The 26,217-nt window shown below is 39.3% G+C and overlaps 1 protein-coding gene across 3 annotated transcripts in view; it reads left to right on the plus strand.

Moving 5' to 3' along the window:
- Window positions 1-26,217, plus strand: part of LOC149284223 (WD repeat-containing protein 7-like) — a 131,528-nt gene that overhangs the window by 36,344 nt on the left and 68,967 nt on the right. For all 3 annotated transcript variants that reach the window (XM_089496983.1, XM_089496985.1, XM_089496984.1), the window contains 2 exons: window positions 555-678; window positions 6,554-6,658. In XM_089496983.1, the coding sequence (XP_089353109.1) occupies window positions 555-678; window positions 6,554-6,658 (229 nt within the window). The remainder of the gene's footprint in view (window positions 1-554; window positions 679-6,553; window positions 6,659-26,217) is intronic.

Raw genomic sequence — 26,217 nt, forward strand, 5'->3', positions numbered from 1 at the left:
TGGAATTTAGACCACTTGATAGCATAATTGGAAATCAACTACTTGTTATCTTGTGGGAACATCGCCATGTGCCAAAACAAAGTGATGTTCTTCTCGGGGAAAAGACAAATCATTTTAATTGGCTCATTGAGAACATTGCTTGTCTCCTTTCCCTCTCCTCCTCTCTTTCGCCCCCCCCCGATTTTTCTCATTTCTTTTTTTTCTCCCTCCCGTTCTCACCCCTTCCTCTCTCCTTTTTTTCTCTCTCTCTCTCTATCCTCTGCGTGTGCAATAGATTATTGAAAACCTTGTCATCGAAGCCTTTCTTTATGCATAAAGGCACATTTTTAATAATCCAACCTTACTCAATTAAATCAAATATTCCAAGCAGTGTAACAGCAGCGTTGGGCATTGCATGTTTTGGACTGATCTGGGCTTAAATTAAGTCATACCCAGGGTCTTCTTGATGCCCCCCTAGGATCGGTTCCCGGGGGCATTTCTATGCTTGTCTCTATTGTTTTATTGCTCTTACAAGGAAAGATGAACCTCACGTCTGGAAACTTTTTCTGTTCCAGGTTAGAGAAGCAGCCCAAGCTCTTCTTCTTGCAGAGCTAAGGAGGATTGGGCAAACGGGACGCAAAGAAACCATCGATTCCTGGGCTCCATATTTGCCCCAATATGTTGACACCATTATGTCACGTAAGTGTGTTTTGCAGCATGCCAATATTTCTCTTTTTTCCAACATCGATACATATGTCAAATTACACGGCGCTGTAGAATTTAATCGGGGCAGTTAATACATACATAACAGATATACATTAATACATACAGACACATTGGGAGTGGAGAACCCAGCCCTTGAGCTGCCATCTAGCTTTATGGTACTTTATACGAAGCTCCTGGGAGTGATGGGATTTCTAGTGTATAAATGTTTTTTCCTAAATGTGCGGACAGACGAGCTTGATCATGTTTATGATGCTAGGGACTAGCTCAGCCCTTCTTGCTCACTGGAATTTCCCATTCATAATACTTAGTGAATATGGTGAGTTCAACTGTCCTGCAGTCTCCCTGGTTAGTGAATACATGCTTATACTTCCGGCACAAGCCCCAAACTCGACATCACTTCTCCCCTGTCCCAAGGATGAAGAATGGTCCATACGGTTCACATTATGGATGGGCTTCTCTTCATCAGGATCTGGCATACCTGTCCATACTGGGCTAGAGGGAGTTATTGATGAGGTTCGGCAGAACCTATGAGATAATATTTCAATTGGTGAAGACCCTTTCTATGTAGACCCAATCCACAGATTGCTACAGCAATAAATAACCCCCAAATCACAGAAGTTGTTGAGAAAAGAATAGCCAGGTCAATATCCTAACTCAAAGGCTTGCTTTGAGATTGTAACCTTTTGAAATTGTAAAGCTTTTAATCACAAGCCCCCCTTTTCACTGTGATGTGACGGTGTCAGCGGTGACGTCCCTCCCGCGATTGGGGGACCAGGGAGAGGACGTCACCGCAAGCGATGCCATTTTGGCGGAAGTTCATGCCAGATAATGTCCATGGAGACCCAGACGAACATAGAAGACGTGGAAGTGGTCGGCAGAGGAGATAGGGAAACATTTAGGGAGCATGAGTGAGAGTGAATGTGGGCACCGGCCAAATTAAAAATGATCTTGTATTTTCAGCAGAACCTAAGGGGCAGGAAACTGGAAAATTTGTGAATATTTTTTGGCCCGTTTACACATGTCTAATATATAATATTAATATGTATATAATATGCATATATTACTTCTTTGTACATGCATACAGACACACACATGGATTACGTTTTTTTACTTAACCGGGTAATTTGCAGCTTTATACAGAGCAAAGGAAAATCCACTTTTTCAGACCCGATACTAATCTCCAGCTTCAGTCAATCTAATCCCTTCTTTTTGTTTATATTAGCTTCTTTTTCTGCTGCCTTGTTACAATTACCATTTCATAGACTTCAGAGTAAGCTTTTCGGGAATCCTCTGGAGCGCCGATGCCCGCCAGCCCGGCAGACAGAGCGGCACGTTCGCTTCTGTCTTCGGCTTTTTACGTCCAGACGCCGGGATGGTAAATGGCCGCTGCACCTTTAACGGAAAGCAAAAGGTTATCTCGTGCTGGCCTTTGTGTGTATGCGCTGATGTGGATGCAGGCAGCTAGACAGGCAATGTGTGGAGAGAGGCCGGGGAACTGGATTTGGATCGATACAAGTGGTGTGAAGTGAATTAATGTGAAGCAGGCAGTCTGTCTGCCATAGGCATTGCAGGGAATAGGAGGCAGTGCCGGTCACTGGCCGCCGAGAGCTCTTTCCTATAAATTCACCCCTTCCTACCAAGAATGCTTTCGCAATGTGCAACATTCAGGCCCTCAATCCATTAGATTTTTTCCTTTTATTATTTTTTTTTATATTTTTTTATTTGGTATAAAAGCTTCCTTCCCAGGCTTATAATAATCTGCTCAAACATATGAAAAATTCCTTAAAACCAGCAGCCTTTTGGGTTAACAAAGCAGCATAAACATAATTGTAAATATACATTTTTAACCCCTTGGGTTGTCCTTAAACCCATTAAAAAAATGCATTGTGAGCCCGTACATGTCATGAAGGGGTTAAATATAAATTTCATTTTTCCATTAATAGAAATATATATATATTTTATCTATTTTATTTTTTTTTTTTTAACATAAATACTCTCCCAGTCAACGAAATTTAAGGAAATATCACAATATAACTCATATATAATTATATTATTATATATTATTAGATAAGTTATATTTATGTATATCATTTTTTTTCCTGTACATTTTTTTTTACAACTACTAAAGAGATCACCCCGGTAAAGGCCCTTCGCTCGATTTTATTAGTCTTGCGCGCTCATTAAGCGATTCTGATTTCTAACCCCCCAAAAAAGTATTCTCTGTGTATGTTGTGCCTTATCAGGGACAACAAATGCTGAAATATATCTCAACTTGCATTGATCAGGATCAGGACGCGAGTCATTTTTAAGAGACCGCAATACAAATAATCATTAGCGGTATCCTCTTGGGTGCAGTCGGGGCACGGGAGGTTAGGGCCGCGTTTCAGGTTATTACCTGTAAAATATAGCGAGTTTATATGTCGATTGCCTGAAAATGTTAACGACCGGAGATGAGACGCTAAAGCATGTAATCCCATGATGTGTCCCCTACTAGACGCTTAAAGGCCTTTTGTAATGTTTTAAAATGAAAACCGTTAGTTTTAACGTTTTTATGGAAAAAAGGCCATCCCGCGTGCCAGAGACGCAGAAATGCGGGGAGATAACGAGCTCTCGTTTCTATTGAATACAGGCTGATACCTTGGAAGATGTTATGGCTTGCGGGGTAATAGATGACATCCCGGCTAATAGTGGAACAATCTTCATTGCTCTGCTGTATTTTTTGATCCGGAAAAGGGGAAGGGGTTAATTAAGTTCATTCTCAGGTTAGAACGTCAGGATTCTGAGTAATAGAAACATAGAATTTTCCGGCAGATCGGCCCCATTCGGCCCCATCTAGTCTGCCAGTTTTTACTGCTGTAGAGACTCAAACCTTAATCAGTCGTTGGTCTTAGATTCAGGAGCCGTATGTCTATCCCATGCATGTTTAATCCTCTACCACTTCTGCTGGGAGGCTGTTCCACGGATCCAACACTGTCTCAGTAAAGATAAACTTGCTTACGTTACATGTAAGCCTCTGACCCTCTAGTTCTAGATTCTGGCCTCCTGTTGTAACATTTCTCTTCCTATCAAATAAACGTCTCTCCCATGCTTTCTTAATGAATTAAGGTTTTTTTTAGACAAAAAGCCTCCCAATGAAGCGTATCCCTGGCTTGAAAAAGGGTTAACTTGTACATTTTAAAAAAAAAATCCTTACCATGAGAAAGCATTCATTGGCAAGGAAATTAAAGGCATTTAGGAAATTGCTCTGAAGTGTTGGTCAAGGCGTTAATCGAATTCTTGGTATGGTTAATTCCCTTAAAACCCAGATAAGAGGGACGCGTTGCTATCGTTGAAGTGTGGGGACCGCAAATCAATTGATTTGTTCGGTGGCAGAATGCGCGAGTGGATGCGTGTGCAGGAACTCCGTCTCCCAAGACATTTGTTTATTCCTGCCAGGGCCGTCTTAACAGCATTGTAGGCCCCGGGAAAAGCAATGGACTGGGGCCACTACCCACCAAAAAAATAAAAAACATGGATTAGGCAACAGAATCTTTTTAACATTAAAAGCCTTGGAGAAACACAAACATTTCAACATATAACTGATAATTAATTGGTAAACTGTACAGTAGGAGTTAATAAAACAATATTAAATAAATGTTTGTGAAAAGTCTTTGTTTTTCTGCCCTCCCCAGAGGATATATGCCATGTACAGATATATGATATATGTACATGGTATCCATCCTCTGCAGTGATGGACAACAACGAAGTCATTTACCACGTGACCCAGGGCTGGCGCAAGGATTTTTGCCACCCTATAGTGAGCCAGACACAGACGATGGTACAGCATGACTCCTATCATTATATATTGAGCCAGACACAGACAGTGGTACAGCATGACTCCTTATTATATAGCAAGCCAGAAATTAGAAGTTAAATACCCAGGTCTTGAAGGGATTAGAAGTATCATATGACACATGCGTAGGGTTTAGTACGCTAGGTCAGCACCTACGTTGCCTGCAGGTAGTACCGGCCCTGAAGGGGCCCCTGTGCAACTTTGTAGTTTGGGCAGTTATTGAGTGGGATGATTAGTGTCCATAAAAGGGACACACTTTTGGAGAACAAGTTGACATATTTTATGCAAAAAGAAAGTTGGGGGTGATTAAGAACAAAGATCCCTGGGCTACATGCTTACTAGCGCTCACCTCCAAATGTTTGCTCGTGTTAAAAATATCACCACCTTGGCATGGAAAATTTTTACATTTAGTATCTTGTTTTTAAAGAAAAAAACATGCAGATGTAGGAAGTGTGTTTTTAGGTTGTAGAGATTTGTACGATGTCTCCAGGTCACCAGGAGCATTCGTGGTAATGTTAGGTGGGGCAGGTTAAGGTGGAATAGAGGGAGTAAGAGAATGGTTCCCGTCAACAACAAGAGAAACCTGAAAAGTACTTTGCAAAGTTATATTGTTTCTGGTTCAATGCACATTTATCCTATGATAAAAATCACAAGGAATATCCACAAACCTCATTTCTATTTTTATTTTTATCATTTTTTCTGTTTTTTGGGGGAAAACCATTTCCCAGCAAATGCCTGTTTTTTAGACCCGATTTGCTTAAGTTGCATACATGATTTATTCTTTTCGATAAATACCCCCTGCTGTATTTAATGATTTTATGCTAATGTATCGTCATCGGACGTTCCCTGTAAATTCTGCTTCTTTTCTGCATATTACACTGGATCAGAATCCAATGGATGGTTCATTTGTTTGCTGTCGACACTTTGCCTAGATCAAAATACTCGTTATACGTTGTAACAAAGGAATATGGGTGAGATCGCTGGAGGTGGCAGCCTTCGGTTATTACTGCTTTAGTGCAAATAACACTCATCTGTTCCGTATGTGATCTTCATTAAATTGACAGCGTCGCTATTTAGTTCACTAAACTTATACGGTGGTGGTCACTGTGAGCTCTTTGATACTCATTCTACTAAAACCAAAAATAAAGCCCTTGCCTGACACAGAAGTTGCAGTCAGGCTGCTAAAGCTTCCTTCTTCCTCCATGATCCCACATTTCTTGCCACTGATTGGCATCTTGAAGCCATCGATCAGTGGCAGGAAACTGCTTCCATTGATTTGAATTAGAGCGCTTTTTTGCCACTGATTGACGGCTTCAAGCAGCCAATCAGTGGCAGGAAAGTGCTCCCATTGAAATCAGTGGGAGGGCTTAACACATGCGCACTGGAGGTGAGTATCTAACACGCGGGGCGATATATTCAGCCAACTGCACCTCCTACACAGCATTGAGCTGGGGGTGGTTTAAGGGGCAAATTCTATAGAATCCCCCCCCCCTGTTAATTTGCAAAAACAAAAATTTAAAGGGATGACGCAGCTATGATATGAATTAAAGGGCAAATGATTTGTGGAATTTCCCTTTAAGTTATCTCTCCCCGGATTGTTACTGATTATTTTTGATTGGTTCAGGCAGGCTTTGTAGGGGTGGGGCAAGTAGAAATGGGCAGAACTTCAGGACAGTCTCTTCTTCAGAGGTCTTTGCTCCCTTTGTGGTAAAATGTTACTTTTTAAGCTTGATATGTCCGAAACCATTAAGCCGACGGCAAAGAAAAAAGTATAAGTTATGTGTATATAGGTAGTTTAAATAACATAATGCTAATAAATAGCGTGAAGGTGACAGTTAACAATTGAGTGCATATAACAGGTATATTTTATCCCCCCTATCATGTTGCTAACTCTTGTTGGTTGGATCAAGCAGCCTTTTGGACCGGCAGCTATTCATTAATAGACCGTTTCACATATTTACATTCTAATATTTTGGGATTCTTTGTTTTCTAATTCTTTTATTTAATCTGTTGCAGCCGGTGTCACCGCAGAATCGATTCAGACCGGGAGCGCAAGTCCTGAATCGGAGGTCAAAGTTCAGGAGGAGGAACATGTTCTGGTGGATGATGATATCACAGCAGGTAACGCTCACAACCTCCTTCTAAAGTATTATTATTATTATTATTTATTATATATGGTCAGTGATTCTCGTCTGCGTTAGGCATGGCATCATGGGGCCCGTCGGCCGGACCTCAATCATGTCTTGTTTCTCATCAAGTTGTTGAATGACGTAAACGTTTTAAAAAAAATTAGTTTTAAATGTTGCAGGTATTGCGTTCCAAAGCCAAAAGGCAGACTTCTCAATCGATAGCCTGTTGCTGCGGCCATCAGTATTGGCTCGTGTCAGCCGAGAGAACGCGTAACAAACTCCTTTTCTTACAAGGATTTTACCTTTGGGGGGAAAAAGGAACTTCTAGCGGTCTAATGATCTCCCCAGATAGCTGAAAAGTCTTCATTATTTGAATTGTGTTTCTTGTTAAAAATATTTAACTCTTTGCACGTCGTATATAAAGATCTAAACTTCTCTCGCGTATTTATTGGTCCGTTTCCGCACATCCTGGTTCTTATAATGTAGTTCTTTCTTTGAATCATCAGACAAGTATGGAATAGTCTAGAACTTTTCTAGAATAAGACACATAATCTGTGTAATATTCTTTGCTATGGAATAAAATAAGCCAGGGGTCGTTTGTAGCACGATTAGGCTTAATGAAGCACTTTCAGAAGGGGTAGCAGGTTAGAAAAAAAATCAGACCAGGGCTCCTCCGGGACAGATCCTTTCCTGCTCCCTTACATTGCTTATTAGAGTATGATGTCATGTCCTGGCGCTCCATGCAATATGGCTACTAGTGGGGGGCAAAAGAGACAAGATCTGAATTATCCATGATATATTTACTTATATATTTATTTGCGTAGAGAAATAATGTCTAGCCTAAAACAATATGTGCTGCTGGAATATAATGGGTGACGTATCGTTAGAATTTAATGAAAGCCAGTAACCAAAAAAATGTCTCCAAACAGACCCCCCTCTGCAAGGTCTTGTTCTTTTGTCTTTTTAATGGTTTCTCGTGTTCGTCCGTGTGTTTTATCCTACCAAAACTGTTCTAGAAACGTAATGGGAAGCAACAATGACATAATTTCATTCCAGATTTAATTTAATTCCCTGAATTTTAAGGGGACGATCCTAGAATAACTTGAAAAGGGTGTTGGGGAGGGGGGGCTGCTTTGCTGAATAGTCCTGATTCTCCAAAGAGTATAAAACCAAGGAATAGATTTGTCAGAATAAATCCAGGCTCTTAGATATAATTCTATTTCTCTCTTTTTTTTCTCTCTCTCTCTCTCTCTCTCTCTCTCTCTCTCTCTCTCTCTCTCTATCTCTTTGTCTCTCTCTCTCTTTTTTTTCTCTATCTCTTTGTCTCTCTCTCTTTTCCATCTATCTATCTCTCTTTCTATTGTGTGTGTGTTCACTCACTGTATCAAAAGATAAGGACGTTTCTGCTTATTACAAGTTATAGAGGCAACATTCAATATTCTATATTTAAGACTTTTTTTCTTCTATATTAATATAAATATAGTAATAGGAGGAATAGTTGCCTGTGGAAATAAATCTATAGAAACATTTACCTTATTTTTTTTGCAGATGGGAAAAAAATTAAAATAAAAATCTAATTTAAAAACTAGCAATGTTTGTCCTGAAAATGCCTTGTTTTTTTTTTACACGGCACGTATATTGGTTAAAGGATCTTAATAGATAGCTAGTTATTCACGTGTTGGCAGCCCCCGCTCAGTAATGAATTGGCCTAACCCGTTGGGGTAGAAAAGACGGATGAATCCGGGGAAAGCTTTGATAAATAGACCGCAGGTCAAGGATAATTAATCAGAAAAATAACCCAGATGATCTTTGTTTAAGAACTAGAACCATTGTAACCTTTGACCTTTTATTAGTTGAAGTTGGACTTGATTTGATTGGTTGAAAACAAATTGCAAACGTATCCATGCTGTTACCGAGATCGAGATTGTTGATGAACTCGCCAGGAGAGCTTTAGTAAGGATGTACTGGGGGTCAAAACCATCCCTGTTCCCGGGACCAAACCTCATAAATGTTATGTTTAGCCCCCCCTAATAAATACCCCACCGCCATCATACCCCAGCCATGTCGCACGCGGCTTTATCCAATGCACTTATGACTCTTATGATTACCTTATGGCTAGTGGAAGTTTTGTACTCCAGCATTAAGACGGTTAAATAATGACACACATTTGGAACTTCAGCATTAAAGAGGTTAAACAATCACGCACAGTTTCTTGGTATCCAGTCCTGAGAATTTCTAACAAGAAGACTCACACTAATGTGTAGAGCTTTAAAAAATTAAATATTTGGGTTTTTTAAGCCTTTAAAGTGTCTTTTAACAGATTTCTGCCTCGTGTGAAGCTCATCATAGTTTAGCCTTTTTGGAAACTTATTTTTGGCACCTGAGATTAAACCTATAACAGTTTTAAAGCTATAAAATGAGCAGAATGCCGCATGCTTGCAGGGAAAATAGTTATTTTTTTAATGCAACACCTTGATAATGTTTCTGATTTAATTTCTCCGTCGCCTTTCCGGGACTGCATCTTCCAGATGGAGGACTACCTTATTAAAACGGCCCCCGCAGCATTTTGCCCAAAAACCCATCATTAATTATACCGTAGCTTTTAAAGATTTGAGAGTATATGGTTTTCGCACATAAATAGTCCTTAGATCTGGAACAAGGGAACCATTTGTCTTCTCCGGGAGAATACGTGTTATTATGCCTTTTTACAATGAAAAAACTTTGGGGTGTTTATAACAAGTGCCAACGTGCTTATAATACAACATTCAATACTCAACGAGACGAACTCCACCGCTTCCACGGCAAAAGGACCAGAACTGTGGCACGAATACAATGTCTATGTTGCAACATTTTACCTGTCTCAGAAATAAATGGAGGAATATACTATAAACACTCAAATGTTCACGTTCAGACATTTTAGTACATCTTTATCTAAACTTAAATCATCCTCTGTCAGGCTTATCTAAGTGGGAAAAATGGGGCTTTTTAATCAACATTAGTAGACCTTTAGAATAGTGTTATTCCTGCCATATGCTAGAATTATGATTTCCTTTAATTATATATATATTATATATATACATATCATATATGTGTGTGTGTGTGTGTGTGTATATATATATATATATATATATATATATATATATATATATATATATATATATATATATATATATATCCTGGTGTCAGTAGCTTAATATACCTTTAGAGAATAGTGTTATTCCTGCCATATGCTAGAATTATGATTTCCTTTTATATTATATATATATATTAATATATAATATATATTATATATACATATCATATATATATGTGTGTGTGTATATATATATATGTGTATGTATATATATATATATATATATATATATATATTTATATATATCCTGGTGTCAGTAGCTTAAAATACCTTTAGAGAATGTTATTCCTGCCATAAACTAGAATTACAATTTCCATTTATTATATATGTGTATGTATATATAATATATTATATATGTGTGTGTATGTATATATATATCATGTGTGTATGTATATGTGTGTATGTATGTATGTATGTATGTATATATATATATATATATATATATATATATATGATCTCCTGGTGTCAGTACCTTAATATCTACCATATTTTTTGTTAAGTTGAAAAAAAGGAGAAAATAAAAAATGATGATCTGAGATTATGATCCAGCCATCCAAATGTATCCCAGAACCAATTGAAACTAATTGCATTTATCTTTAAATGAATAGTCTTAACAGAAAAAGAACAGATGGGAGGCTGTCGGAAGAAAAAGGGAGAACCCCCCCCCCCAAAGACTTGATTGAGAAAATGTTAGGCTTTGGCCGGCTGTCTTGGAGATACGATGCAGCTCTTTGCCATATCTGGCGTTCTCTAAAGCTAATATCTATTGATCGGCTCGGTAGCGGAGAGCTGCGGTGCGGTGGCCAACGAGAATTTCTTCAGTCCAATTTAAGGTTCACCAAACACTTTCGTTTATCCACATAATTTTTTAAAAGGATCACTTTCACATTAATCCTTTTAAGGATTAATGCATTTCGGTATAGAAGAAGAAGAAGAAGAAGAAAAAAAGAAGAGCTGAAGACGGTTACAGGAAAACCGCTTAATTGATGCTACCGTATGTCATGCGTTTATAACGGGGCGGGGGGGGGGGTCTGTTCGTTTTAAATATTAATATCGTCCAGTCTTTGAATTTTCTATTTTCTCCATTAATTGCTTGGGCTTCGGAATGTTGGGTCTAGAATAGTGTTCATTTTTTATTGACATATTCTATATGTCCAAAGAACGTTGAATAGTTTTACGTTCGCTATATCAGATGGATAGGAATAAGGAGTTCAGTAACAGAGACGCTCGTTCTGCTGAGTAATTTATAGGTTTAGCTTTAGGGACACGATAACTTATTGTTTTTGAAAGAAATTTTTTTATAATAAATTTTGCCCGTGACACGTTTTTTTATTTTGGATGCTTTAATTCTAGCCCATGGCTGTGTAAACAAAAAAGAACTGATAGGTTGAAAGCCTTTATTACCATAGCAGCAGAAAAAGAAAATACATGTAAATGTTTCTATGCTCTCTCTCTCTATATATATATGATATATAAATAAATAACGGTGTGTGTATATATATATATATATCGGTGTGTGTGTAAATATACATAAAATTGGGGTAAAAGGGTAAAAAATATATCATTTAGGATATTGGAACAAATTCAATTCAATCAAATTGGGGAAAAATTAAATTACATTATTTTGCCGCTGTAAGGAATCGTTTTTCCAAATCCTGCCTTTCATTTGAATCTGTTTAGGATGCGCTAGGAATGGTTAATTTCAGCAGAAATGCCATCCTTTGGGCCCGAGACTATTTATAGCAGGAAGTGTATTTTTTTTTTTTTATTGTTTTTCTGATGTTTTCCGGACATCACTGATGACCATTGAGGGAGAATCTTAATTACGTAATAAAATGTTTTACTGCTGTTTTGCTCTGAGGTCAGATTTCTGATTATGCCCATTTCTAGACTGTCTTCTTTTATGAGATAACAGCGATCCTTCATTGAAAAACTGCCATTTTACCAGCAGTATATTCTAGTAATTTCAAAGTGTCTTAAAAAAATCTCGTTCCTGCTCCGATCGAGCTGCCTATTAATCACGGGCAGGTGAAAAAAACAACTATAAGAACTTTTAAAAGGGAATTCTCCGCCATTGTCGCTTTCAGCGTCACTACATTGATTTATTAGGACTACCTATAACTTGTGCTTTTGATCATGTGCCGTCCGCCAGCTCCATGGGGTCTTACAAGATTGATTTCCACCAGAGCTCTTTCCTGCCTGTGATTGGCTGACAAAACCGGCGAAAGGAAATTGGACAGTAGAGTGCGCAGTTCACTGCAGCACTGGGGCTGCAGCTTCCATTGAAGCCCCCATAGAGGTAAAGAATGCATATAAAGACATTAATATGCATTCTTTATTGTTGAGGCTACCTGGGGCAATAAAGTGACCCTAAGGGGAAACTTTCAATTCTGGACCATTAGAATTATTTGCCCAAATCTGTAATTTCCATTCACGTTCTGCTTTATTTACACCAATTCTAAACACACATGTTCTTTTATCACATTGTCATCAAAACGGTTTCCTTTCCCCTATTTTTTTTTTTACACAACTTACCAAATTTCCCCTCACTATAGCAGCTCTTAAATATTCTCACAAAACAGCCAATTTTTGTTTTATTTAGTTTAGTTTAATAAAAAAAATAAAAATAAACTTGGCTGCAAAGTAAATTTCACAACAAAATATTCATATTATTTGAGTGAGTGGTGGAGCTCAGTGGTGGAGTAATAAAAATACTAAGTATTTTTATTAGTTATTTTTTTAATTTTATTTGCTATGGAAAAAATATTTAAAGTGCCAGGTTATTTGTATATTTTTTTGAACGTTTCAATAAAAATTATTTTTGAGTATTCTTATTTAAAGAATAGACAAAAATTGCATCATAACCTAGCGTTGGTCAAAATAATTTCTCTTTTTTCTTTAAGTTTTTTAAATGAATGTGTTTTAAAATCTTTCAAGGTCCTCGGTTGGAAATAGATTGGGGGGGGGTGTTCATTTTTCTTTCTGTGGGGCCGAAAGTACTCTAAAGAGCGTTAATTGCAGCCGCGTAAATAAGGGATGTTTAGTAATTTCAAGCCTCATTACAAATGCATTGTTTTGAAAGAGTAGTTTTTGAAAAATGATTCTTTACTGATCCGGTCTGCCCGTCTTCCCCCCTAAAAAACTATTATCTTATATAATGGTGTATTTATTTAAAACGGCATTTACGTATATATATATATTTCCTACACTCAGGCAGTGGGCTAATGATGATTAAAAAGAGAGAGTACGATCATATGTAGCACTATGTGAGACAGGGTGCTGTGTGTCAAAATAAATTATTTATTTATTATTATTATCATTATATTATTTATTATTATTTTTATTATTTATCATTATTATTTATTATTATTATATTATTATTATTTATTTTATTATTATTATATTATTTATTATTATTATAATCATTATTATTTATTATTATTATATTTATTATTATTATTATTATTATGTGTTCATACAGTTAATGTGAACCCAGCGTTTCTATGTAAAGGACGCTTGATTGCATTTAAAAGCAATGAGAATAATTGTATCTCCGCTTTACAAAAGTCTGATTGAAATGTATCTTCTTATTTAATACGTAATGCAGCCATATTTTTGTGCCCAGCTGTTCTGCATCTGTTAAGTAGCTATTTGGTATACATGGTATAGATACTAAACATAATACGCAAATATAAGAATTGTATAGTATGTATCAAACTATAAAAAGAATACATGATAAATACTTCCATTTACAGACATGATTGGAAAAAACTAAGAAACACTTTCTTTAGAGTTAAAAAAAATAAAAATAAAAATATATGTATTTTGTTCCTCTTTAGTTGTATAGATTGGAATAGTTTTATTTCTGGTACATTTGTTGGATTTGGATAATCGCTAAGAGAGGTTATTTTGGCGGTAGACAGATAGAAGGCGACTCTTCATTGTCCGTTGCCGCTTTTATGAAAGTCTCTTCTGCTGGAAAATCAAAGGCGAACGTCTTTTATTTCGGGCCGCGAGGTTCTTCGGGAAGGGATGGAGAGGCAGCGATTCTCCTGCTCGGTAGAGGACGACGTGGCTGCTCTCCTCGCTATTGTTATTACAGGAACAGATTGATGTCTTTAGGGGGTCATGTAGTTACTCTTCCAGAGTGCCTTTGTTGAAATCCTTATTTAAATCAACTGGCTGGTGAGGATCAATTTAAAGGAACAGCTACATAAAATTATTACGTTTTTAATTATTTTTTATTTTTACGATGACCTTAGTAACTATGTGCTTTTGGATTATTTTTTTTTAAATCCCTTTAAATCTTTAAAGGGATTTTGCAGAGTACGGGGGGGGTTGGGTTATTTCAAAGGAGGAGAAATGTTAGAGCAATTCGCCCACTTTATTTGCCCCAATTATTTCGTTAATTTCTTTAAAGTGTGCACGTAGTTGAAAACATGTTACTTTGCGTAGGGTAACCTTTAACGCATACATTGCGCTAGCCGATCAGATATAAAAGGTCCCAGTTACCCCTCGTAGCGGTAAAACCTATAGGCATGGCCACCAAGTGGGATAAAAAGTTGCGCACGCGCACCCACGATCCTCTCCACTATGCCACAGAATGCTAGTGCCCAAGCAGCCATGTTGGAAACCAGCAACAGTAACATTCAACTAAGAATAATGTATAATTAGTCTAGATATTAACCCTTTTTTTCTGTAAGATCCAGTTATATATTATCTTAAGTTAGAGAATGAACATATTTGTGTAACCGTATTAAAATTCACCGGCGTCGGTTGCACGGACCCAGTTCACGGCCATTCCTGGCACGCGTTCTACGCAAGGAAGAACAGCTCTTCAATTATTAAAGACTGCACTTGATTTTCCATTTTTGAAACCCCCCCCCCATCCACATATTTTTTCAACAAAGCAGACAGCAGAAATGCTGATGTGAGAAAATGATTGTGGTTTCTGCGAGGAACGTGACGCCGTGACGCCGTGACCTCCGAGACCTTTAAAATAGCCATCAAGGGTCCGTTTTACGCGATCGCAGGGGGGTAATTTACGTGAACCACTTCAGGAAAGTATTAGATCCTTTTATGATAGGACTTCATGGCTGCGGGCAAAGCAAATCATTAAAATGAACAGTTAAAATTAAAAAGAAATATTTTTGTTTTGTTGGAAAACCAGAATTGACCATTTGCTTAAACAAGATTTCATTATTCCGGATTTAGACATATTTTGGATAACGGGATTAGCGCCACGTTTCATACTTTAGTCCCTAGAGCAGTAGGTGTTAGTAATAATTCCGGAGGAAATCTAGAACAGCTTTTTTTTTTTTGCCCCCGTGTGGAAATTAATGATGTAACCTTTAATTTTCCATTTGCGCCGGTGTAATAATCATATTAACCTTTCAGCCGCTCTGTGATGTATGGGGCTGAGGAGCTCGCACACCAATTGGTCTTCATGGCCTGTTTGGTGAGCTGCAGATTACAAAACTTTTTTTTTCCCCCCCAATGCTGCTAAAATGTTGCTTTTGCCCTCATTTGTGACACTCTATATTTCAAGATTATGAAAGTTTCACTTATACACCCAAACTGTCCTGATTTTGGTGAGGCAGTCCCAGTTTCCAGGCGGCTGCCCCCACTATCCCATTTTTGTGGGCTATGTTGATCATGGGCCAGTCAGGACAATCAGAGGGTGTTTGGCAGACCTGAATCCAGGCTCCCACATGGGCTCTTCTTGGCGCGTTGAAGCTGTGCACCGGGACATGATGTCATATCCCAGCGTTCTCTTCTTATGTCATGCAAGTAATAAGGGAAGTACCAGCTGTTGCCCCTTGGCCCTGCCTCTAGCCACACCAATATCAGCCTCTAGCCACCTCTTGGGCACCTGAAATTGTGGGAGGGATCTTGTTGTATATTTCACTCTAAAGCTGTCTGGTCTCTTGGGATCCACCTTACGATCTGCCATAGGAGCCGCCACCTATATTTCCTATTCTCAGGATCACATTATTATTCTTCCCCGTTATGTTATCTCCCTCTTAATGAGTTCCATATTGGCTCAGGCAGCCTAGAGGAGGAATAGCTGAACAGGATATATTAAAATGTCAGATCATAACTCCCATCATCTCAGGCAGCCTCTTTGTCGAGCTTGGAGACTTGTGTAATCTTTGCATATTTTCAGTTTGTGTTGATTAAGGTTTATGATGGCATCTTTGATGTCACATGACCTCCATATGAATCCACCGATTCACATTTCTTGGGCTGTATACCTTGTGGACCTTTTATCTTGCAAACGATATGCAGCATTCCCATTTTAAAAATGGATTCTATTTATTTAAACTTTTTTATGACTTCTGGCGTATTGTCTTGGCCACTAACTGCATTTCAAGCCCAGGCCACCTACACAGAATACACGACGACCCCCAGCTCTTGCAAACGTTACCAGTTTGCCTGTTATCTTCTCTTTAAGAAAAAAGGGCAGGTGCAACCACGCATTACTTCCTTCTGGGCTCTAGCCAGGCTTCTACCTAGAATTTGGAAAGGGGTGGAAATACATAACAAATGAAACCATCTGCCACCCCAACAAACAAGCCTATGACCCACTGTTCCGTATAATCAGAACTCCTGAAGAGTCAGCCTCTGGACAATGTTCCTGCTGGGTTCCATTTAAAGAGGTTACACCAGACTTTGAGAGCCTTGTAAAGATCCTGTCAACATACATTCCGGCATGTGGTCTCACGTGCCCACCGTAGAGAGATCAAAGAAACATTTAATTTGTGTTTAATCACTCCTTGAAAATGTCTCCAAATTATCTTGACGTGATTGTCCCCTCTGCCCTCTTCAGCGAAGACTTTTCTATGGGTGTTTTTTTTTTTTTTTTGTTTTCTCCAACTTTTAGATGCTAAAATGACGCTAGGCTCGTTTGCGTCAATTAAACCCCTCTTGGTTCCTTTATGAAAATTTTGGAAAACGGGAAATATTTCACTTTCAATGTTATCGCTTTTCTTCTGCCTTAAAATATGTTGGTTCTTAAAAAATAATATAAAAAAAAAAAACAACAATGTTTGGATCAGTTGATTTGGTAAAACCGAAGAATGTTTGTACCCGATGTGGACATCTGTCAGGTCAGCAGATGTCCTCGATAAACCTGCTGAAACTGTTCAGTTTTCCTTTGTTAGAGGTTTAGAAGTTGACATCTGTTTGAAAGACAGATGTCAATGCAGATCCCATCAATCTTCTTGTTCAGAAACTTTCTTTCACTTTCGTTATTTATTTATTTTTTTTCTTCTTCAAGCCACTAAGTAAAAAGCCAATATTACCGAGCAAGCAAGTCCTCGCTGGATGTACCACAATTAATAGCCACGTCTTAAAGGAGCCACTCGGAGGCCGATTTCTTCTGATACAGATGAATATCTGTCACCCAGGACGCGCTCTATCAAATCTTTTAACTTGTGTTATTAATTAATATACGGTAATATCAGACTTTGATTTTGTCACTTAAAAAAAAAAAAAAAAAAACATTTTAAAAAGCATTTTCCAGGTTCTATGGCAACAACCTATCAGTGTCTGTTTTCACGTCACCTGATATTTAAGCATTCTCTGGAAAATTTTAAATGAAAGAAAATTGGACCCGTTTTGAAGCGTTTGGATGTTCAGAGGCGCTGGGAATGCTGTTTCTGTTGCTACATTTAGTTGTGGTGAACTCGGCAGAACAGGTGGAACAGCACCTTTAAAATATTCTCTATAAACAGTTAATCAAAATAGGTTTTCTCTGGTTGTTACTCATGTACACACTACCATTGAAAAGTTTGGGGTCGCCTAGAAATCATGTTTGTTTGTTTTTAAAGAAAAGCAAATTTTTCTATTAAAATAACATGAAATGGATCAGAAATCCAGAGCAGACGGGGTTAATTTTGTAAGTTACTATTTGAGCTGGAAACGGCAGATTTTTAATGAAATCTCTTTATAGGCGAACAGAGGCCCTTTATCACTCCCATCACTCCTGTGTTCCAACGGCCCTTTATCACTCCCATCACTCCTGTGTTCCAATGGCCCTTTAGCACTCCCATCACTCCTGTGTTCCAACGGCCCTTTATCACTCCCATCACTCCTGTGTTCCAATGGCCCTTTAGCACTCCCATCACTCCTGTGTTCCAATGGCCCTTTATTGCTCCCATCACTCCTGTGTTCCAATGGCTCTTTATCACTCCCATCACTCCTGCGTTCCAATGGCCCTTTATCGCTCCCATCACTCCTGTGTTCCAATGGCTCTTTATCACTCCCATCACTCCTGTGTCCCAATGGCACGCTGTGTTTGCTGATCCAGGTTTAACTTTAAAAGAATAATTGATGGTTAGAAACCGTTTTGCGATTATGTTACAGCGAGAAATCTCCTTGTTTTCCATGAAAACAGCTCAAACTTTTGAATGGTAGCGTGTATCTTCCCCAAAAAACATTGTGTCAGCATGTTTTAATAGAAACATAGAATTTGAAGGCATATACGGTCCATTTTATATCAGCGCTGATGTTTTGCAGCTGAAAAATCAAGCACATGTATAAAAAAATACCGTCAGAATCTAAGAGTTCAAGGAACTTCCAAACACATTAAAATGTCAGTTAATAAATCCAGTTTTAGCGGACTTAGTGCAAACTTGGCACATGTCAGAGTTACTTACAGTACCGATCCATAAAGTGCTGAGCAGGTGCCAACAGGTTATTGGCGGCGCCTCCCGAGACCCCTACTAGTAAACGCCGGAGAAACGGGAATATCGGGCGATATATGTGACGAGAGTGAAAGAAACTGTCAATACAGTCGCTATGCCTCTTACTAGGAGTAGAAGATTGGCGAGACAGACAGACGGACAAGTTTCCTTGATATAAACATGAGGGCGGTGAATAACATATATATATATATTGCTTAGCTTGATGTGTAAGCTCAGTTGGGTTTATTAATGTAGAATTTGGGGAAAGTTATCCATTTTTAGAATCTGATAGGCGGGTTACACAGTTTTCATTATTATATGTATTTTTTTCTCAACTTGTATCTGCGATCCGAGAAATCCAAGGATTCTAGAATAGTTGAGCTTGATTGTAGTCTGCGCTTTAATGTAATACACCATTGACTGGTTATAGTGATTCTCGCCTCTATGTTCTCCTACCCTGCGGGGACTTTGATTGTTTCTGGTAGCCTTTAGAGCAGCAGAGTGGAGGCAGGTTCGGATAAGGAGGTAATGAGTTACCCCCTTGCCCGTTCTGCGGGTTTGCCCCAGGGGCTCCGGGAATGTTATCTGATCGCTGTCCTCCGTTGCATGAGTTGTTTGGATAAACTAAAGTAAAAGACTCAGTAAGCTTGTAAAGAAATATAAAGCTGGTGTGGCTGTTTAGAGTGATATGAGGTAAGAGGTGATGATAAAGTGCAAAGAATGATGTAAGAGGAATGAGGCGGTTTATGTCACTGCCCATTGGACCCAAACCTTTCTGCCCCTCTCTCCTCTGTTTGCTGGGTTTGAGGGTATCACAGAATTCTACTGCCCTTCCACAGTACTATCTGAACAGCAGCAGACATGTAATTATGTTATTAAAATACCTTCTTTATTATATTATTATATTACCTGCCGTATATTTTTACATAAGTGTCTGATGGCTTTTTTTGACACCTAGACACGCATCCATCCGCTCGCCGTAAGAAGAGGTGGTGGACGCCTGTAAGGTTGTGAGATATTAGGTGGAGATGATATGGGGAGGTAAAGGAGGATTAGTCATTCACAGGGTAACGACTGGTTGAGCTTTGAGTCATTTCACCAGAAAAAACTGTCCGAATCGGTCTAATCTGCCATTCAATTCCATGTTCCTATGTTGGGTAGATTACCCGGCTGTGCTGAAGGTTGAGCTTTGCTGTCGCCAAGCAAGGTCCGATCTTGTTTAGGTTTCATCTGTAAGATGTGTATAACAATATGCCGGTCTTCATCACGAAGGTCAATAGACCCAAAAGTTAAAGAGCGTTTGGTCTGGAACGCCAGCAGAACTGGCTTCAACAAGACAACAAGTAGAACTAATGAAGTATTTAGAAGGCTGAGTAACTATTAGGTAAATAATTGTATTAAACCATCCATTTTTGAATGCAGGTAAAGCAAACGTCTCTTTTCCAAGTTAATCACGTAACTAGCTTTTTTTTTTTTTTTTTTTTTTTTTTTATTACATTGTATTTTTTTAAAAAAAATCTCATGCCCTCCAGCATAGTGTTTTAAACAAAACTAACTCTTACTACTGTATTTTATTGAACACCACGCGGTGAGTTCTTTACCTGCGGAATGATGTCTGATTCCTGGGCATTGCCTTTATGTGATGTTATTTATTTATTTATTTTCGGACTTTTTTTTTTTTTTTTTTTACCGCTTCTTTATATTATAGCAGTATATTTCGCTCATGGTTTCGTAGAGGTATAACACAATCGTCGTTTGTCTCTCGCTGAATTGGTGTTTTGGGAGGATCTCTCCGCGCATGTGACATTCAGTATTGATGTCTTACTCCAGGTCTTGTAAGCCCGACTTTTCTGTAACGCACTTGTGTTGTTTTTCTGTTTAGATGTCTACTTCCAACTTATTTTTAAATTATTATTATTGATTTTTTTTTTCCCTTTTTTTAGATTGCTGTCAACTTTATATATATAAAAAGAGACAGCGCTGTAGCTTTTGTGTTGGTACAGACTCAAACCGCACAGAGTAACATCTGTCGAATGACTCTGTGGACTGAATGCTTACAGAATGAGTACAATGGCTACTCTTACGGGGATAATAAACCTTTTGAATTCTTGTTATTAACTAATTATTTTAACTGTGTGCATAGAAGCGACACCCGTCATAAACTGGCCCTGGCGCTTTAAGGCCAGCGGCTGGCTGCACGTCTTTATACTCTGGCGTCATTCAGCTGCATGCCGCGGGACCGGATGGAGAAGAAGTATCTGTAAGCTCCCTGCCCTACCAGCCACCTGACCACCGGGAATGTACCTGCTGTGTCAGGTGACCAGTTCAAGTGGCCATGGCATTGTGATTAAATCATCTCGGACTGAAAAACTAGGAACGCCGGGATCTTTTTAGATGATCTGGTGCTGAGATGGACAAGTTGGCTATGGCACTGCCAGAGTTGGGACTGAAGAAGACTTCTAGATATGCCTTGCCGGCTTGGACTCGCCTCCCAAATGTTGAAGATCATCAAAGAGCCTAAGATGTAATGGGACGGAGCGATATTGCCAAGATTTCCCCACCAATGCCAAGAGTGGGGAGTGATTGGCAAATTCACCATTTATGATCATCTCTGGGCTCCCCAGGGAGAAGTCGCTCCTTCAAACCCAGCCAGAGACAGAAAACGTCTTGGCCTCAAGTGAAAATGCTGCTTTGCCACCAGGGAAATCTGCCTATTGACACCGATGCACTAGGTTTTATTTGATTAAATACCGGTGTATACGGAATTTATGAGTTGGATCAATAAGAAGAGAAGTTTAAGCACCATTTGTAGAAAGCCGGGCTGTGAATCACCTGGTTGTATCATCGAAATACAAGGGTTATCATTTCAATTCTTATCGGCCCGTATAGATATATGTTTGAATATACAAATACAGTATATATATATATATATGACAGAGTTTTTAAAATACACTAATAATAGAAAAATGTCTACAAATTAGTGCATTGACCTGAAATGGGCTTTGCCCGTTGAGCCGTGCCTAATGAAGGCATACGGCTATCCTAAACATAAGACAAGACTAAGGACCGGGTTTGAGGTTTTTACCCCAGGAAAAATGGGCGGACTGGATGTTATCTGCCGTCGGATGTTTGTAACACGTGTAATATAGGAAGCCGTATAATCGGGCTAAATGCCGGCGCGGAGAGACTCTCACTAGCTGTACCCATCCCGGGCTGAGGCTGAAATGAACTAAACCTTCATTTTTCAAAGAGAGCAAGGTCTTTATGAAAATTAGCTTGCCCGACGCGGCACTTGATCCGGCTCGGAATAGAGGATATTGAATTTGCAGTTCTTCTTGTCTTATCAGCAAATAGTACAAGCGGTTTGTCATGTCAAGCTTCCAAGAAATGACAATTTTGTTCTTTTTCATTATTAGAATGAGGACATAACAAAAGAAACCTCTGTGTTTCAGCAGATACCAAACAATGAATTTGTCTTCATACTCGGCGGGATCCGGGGGATTGTATTTGTCCGTTGGTCTCGGTAATTTTATTATAGTAAGTGATGTTAAATTACACATCTTTCGTACGGAATTAACTTTTTTGTTTTTTACTTTGAGTAAATTATGATTGTATGCATTTATTAACTATTACAAATTCCACTAACTTGATAACTTTTACTAACCCCTCAGTTATTTAAAGGGGAAGTCCCACTGGAATTTTTTTTTCTTTTTTTAGTCTGCAATACATTACCGTATCCAGAATCATAGATGGGCAGTGACAAAAACCAGGTTTCATCACATTTTGTTCCAATAAACTCTTTATCTGCAGACCGGGAGGCCGCCATTGTTCTCAGTCATGTGATATGTTGGGTGACTTTCTCTACTCAGACACCACACTGAGCTGATGCTTTATGGCAATGCTAATGAAGTCCGTTCCACCATAGGCTTTCATTAGTCAGAGAGTCCAACTTGGTGATTAAGATTCAGACATTCTATTGTCAATATAGGGGGTTTGTCTAGTAGATTGTGTTCAGATAATAGAGCACGAAATTTTTTAAAAAGATAAACAGATGAGAAAAAAAATAAATCTAATTGTATATTGTGGGGAAAAAAAATTGGTAGGAGTTCCCCTTTAATATATTAGATTCTGTTCTAGAAGGTTAAAATCTGGCCGAACAGTTATAACGTCTGTATGTGAAACAATGTGAATTGTCCTTTTTTTGTGTCCTGTTGAATTCCGGTGGGTTTCCTTGACACCTGAAAAAAAAAAAAATGCCGTAATATGACATATGCTTTAGCGTGGATGTTAAGCTAATGAGCCGTGGCCTCTCCAACCCCTCGTTTTCCACCCTTTTTTGTTTACTTTTTGTCACCGCTTTGACGCCCGGGATGACAGGTTGCGAGATGTTAGAACGACGACACGTCCCGATTTCTGCTTCCGTGTTCTTGGATATTCCGCTAATAGGATAGCATCGCGTGTTATGTTCATGCGCTGTGTCCTGTCGGTAAGGCGAAGGTAAGCATGATGCGTGGGTTTCTCTGCTCCCTGGGTGAAAGCCCCTGTCCTGACCTGCCATTATTAAATGTGTGAGCAAAGCAATCGGTGCCGGGAGACGGTAACGGGCTGCGCAGGGAGCGGATGTGTCCCCATAGCAGAGGGCACAGTAACCGCTCATGTCAGGCGTCTCTTTTAAAGACTCTACTCACTGGCATATTTCAAATACTTCATAAATAATTTTGATGTCACCGACACAATCACACTCGCAAGGGACCCTTCTCTTAAACCCTCTGTATTCTATAGGAAACGTATCCGCACTCTATCTATATAGGAACATAGAATTTGACGACAGATAAGACCCGCTCTAAAGTCTCAAACCTCAATCAGTCTTTGGTCTCGTCTTGGATTGAGATGATGTCATTTCAGAACACTGCGTCGCATGATGGAAAGAAAAGTCCATGGTCTTGCCCCATCCCCGTAACAACCCCCTCCCAACAAAGGGGTTTTTGTGCCCCTGAAGTATTTTGGGGGGTCGCAGAGAAAGGGTTATGGTTAGAACAAGGTGCGCTAATCTCTCTGTTACTCCTGTATAAAGCTTGCGGCACCCTTTTTGTTGTCCCGCGGTATTTAACCGCCTAGTCGTCGTACGCAGGAGTTTAATCTTATGTTGACTGCAGAGTCTCTTAAATCATAATCAATACAGTAATTAAACAATAGCCATGCCAGACAGATTAATGTGCGCTTTATGCGGCCACACTTTGGATAAGTATGGATTAGAGACACCAGCAAAAAAAAACAACACAGAACAAGCTGAATAAATTCACAAAATACTCTTGTTGCCTGTAATTAATCCGTTATTAAAGGGACGGTGTACTGTCCCGCGCAGGCTCTCCAACAAAATAATGTATGTTAAACTAAATGTCGGAGGGTGTCATCCTATAACCAAGCAAACCTGTTGTGTGTGTATGTATGGGTGTGTGCGTGTGTGTGTGTGTGTGCGTGTGTGTGTGTATATAATGTGCACTCATATTAATACTCTCGCTGTAGGGAATTAAAGCACATCTCTCTCCTGCCTATTACCTTTTGGTTGGCTGCTTTTGATACCAACCATTTGATTCGGAAGGCCCTCCATTCACGGACTCTGCCTATTGGTAGACAATTAAATTGCCTTTTCTTTTTGTTTTTTATATAATACGAATGTGGCCTTTTACAACCTCAAGCCTGATTCACGGTGACTCAAAATTAGCTTAGAAGCCTTGTTTGCTGACAGCTTAAAGCTTAATCGACTGGAAGCCGAGTCGCGTGTGTTCACAATTCCGCTCTAGGACTATTGATAAAGCCGTGTGCAAATTGTCCCCGTTGAAAGACGGTGTTTGCCCCCCCCCCCCGGCCTCGTATTAGCTCTTAACTTAGCAGCGTTGCTCGGTCAGAATTGCCTCGTCGATTCTTTTATCGCACCAGGTTTATTCTGGAGAATTTCCAGCATCAATGGGGGGGGGCTGGTATTCAGCCTTGTCTGCCCCTAATTACACCATCTCTAATGTCACCCTAACGGGTGAATCCCACGCTTTTATCTCTCTGCAGCGTCCCCCCCCCCCCACACACACTAAAACCTCATTTTGAGTGATTTTATTTTTAAAATTGCCCACTATGGGGTATTTTCCCATCAGTGCTCCCCTGCACCTGAAATAGTCAACAATAGTCTATAAATGATTGCAGAACTATATATATAAAAAGACCGCATCCCGTCTGAGATCTTGAAAGATGATGCTTTGTAGGGTATTATGTTTTTTTTTTCTCTCTTTCTCTGTACTTTAAAATTATATAAAAAAAATATATAAAACCAGAATTAAGCAAAAATGTCTAGTAATTCTGCCGGGACAGCACTCGGCTTGTATTTTAAGTGTACGGTTGCGTAGAGAATTCCGCAGTGATAAAAGTTTCCTTCCAGTAGAACTTTTGCTCTTGGTAGGACAGCTACTGATGGGATTTTGGGGTTGGTTCCTTTCCCCCTTCTAGGTTTATTATCAGCCAGACCATTCCATGGGTACTATATCGAGATTATGACATAAATACGGATATTCATACATGAGCAGTTTGACCACTCATACTCAAATCCTCCGTGTATCTTCTGTTCATTAGATAGTACTGGACTTATTTCACCAGCAGGGAGGATTGTAGAAGAATTTAAGCAGAATCTGGTAATATTTGGCAATCCTTCATGGCAAAGTTCCTTAATTTTGATGGGAAAAAAGGTGTAGGTGGGAGCTCAAGGACATTGACTGTTGGTCCGTAGCCTCTGTATACAACGCTGGGGGGTTATATTACTGTATACAACGCTGGGGGGTTATATTACTGTATACAACGCTGGGGGGTTATATTACTGTATACAGCGCTGGGGGTTATATTACTGTATACAATGCTGGGGGTTATATTACTGTATACGGTGCTGGGGGTTATATTACTGTATACAGGGCTGGGGGGTTATATTACTGTATACAGGGCTGGGGGTTATATTACTGTATACAGCGCTGGGGGTTATATTACTGTATACAATGCTGGGGGTTATATTACTATATACAGCGCTGGGGGGTTATATTACTATATACAGCGCTGGGGGGTTATATTACTGTATACGGTGCTGGGGGTTATATTACTGTATACAGGGCTGGGGGGTTATATTACTGTATACAGGGCTGGGGGTTATATTACTGTATACAGCGCTGGGGGTTATATTACTGTATACAGCGCTGGGGGTTATATTACTGTATACAGCGCTGGGGGTTATATTACTGTATACAATGCTGGGGGTTATATTACTATATACAGCGCTGGGGGGTTATATTACTGTATACGGTGCTGGGGGTTATATTACTGTATACAGGGCTGGGGGGTTATATTACTGTATACAGGGCTGGGGGTTATATTACTGTATACAGCGCTGGGGCTTATATTACTGTATACAGCGCTGGGGGTTTATTACTGTATACAGCGCTGGGGTTATATTTCTGAATACAGCGCTGGGGGTAGATTACTGTATACAGCGCTGGGGGTAGATTACTGTATACAGCGCTGGGGGTTATATTACTGTATACAGCACTGGGGGGCTGTTACTGTGTACAGCGCTGGGGGGTTATATTACTGTATACAGCGCTGGGGGGTTATATTACTGTATACAGTGCTGGGGGGTTATATTACTGTATACAGCGCTGGGGGGTAATATTACTGTATACAGCGCTGGGGGGTTATATT

Source organism: Sceloporus occidentalis, unplaced genomic scaffold (assembly GCF_023333645.1).
Source record: "Sceloporus occidentalis isolate IW3139 unplaced genomic scaffold, rSceOcc1.0.p SCAF_97, whole genome shotgun sequence".
In the NCBI taxonomy this organism is placed as follows: Eukaryota; Metazoa; Chordata; class Lepidosauria; order Squamata; family Phrynosomatidae; genus Sceloporus; species Sceloporus occidentalis.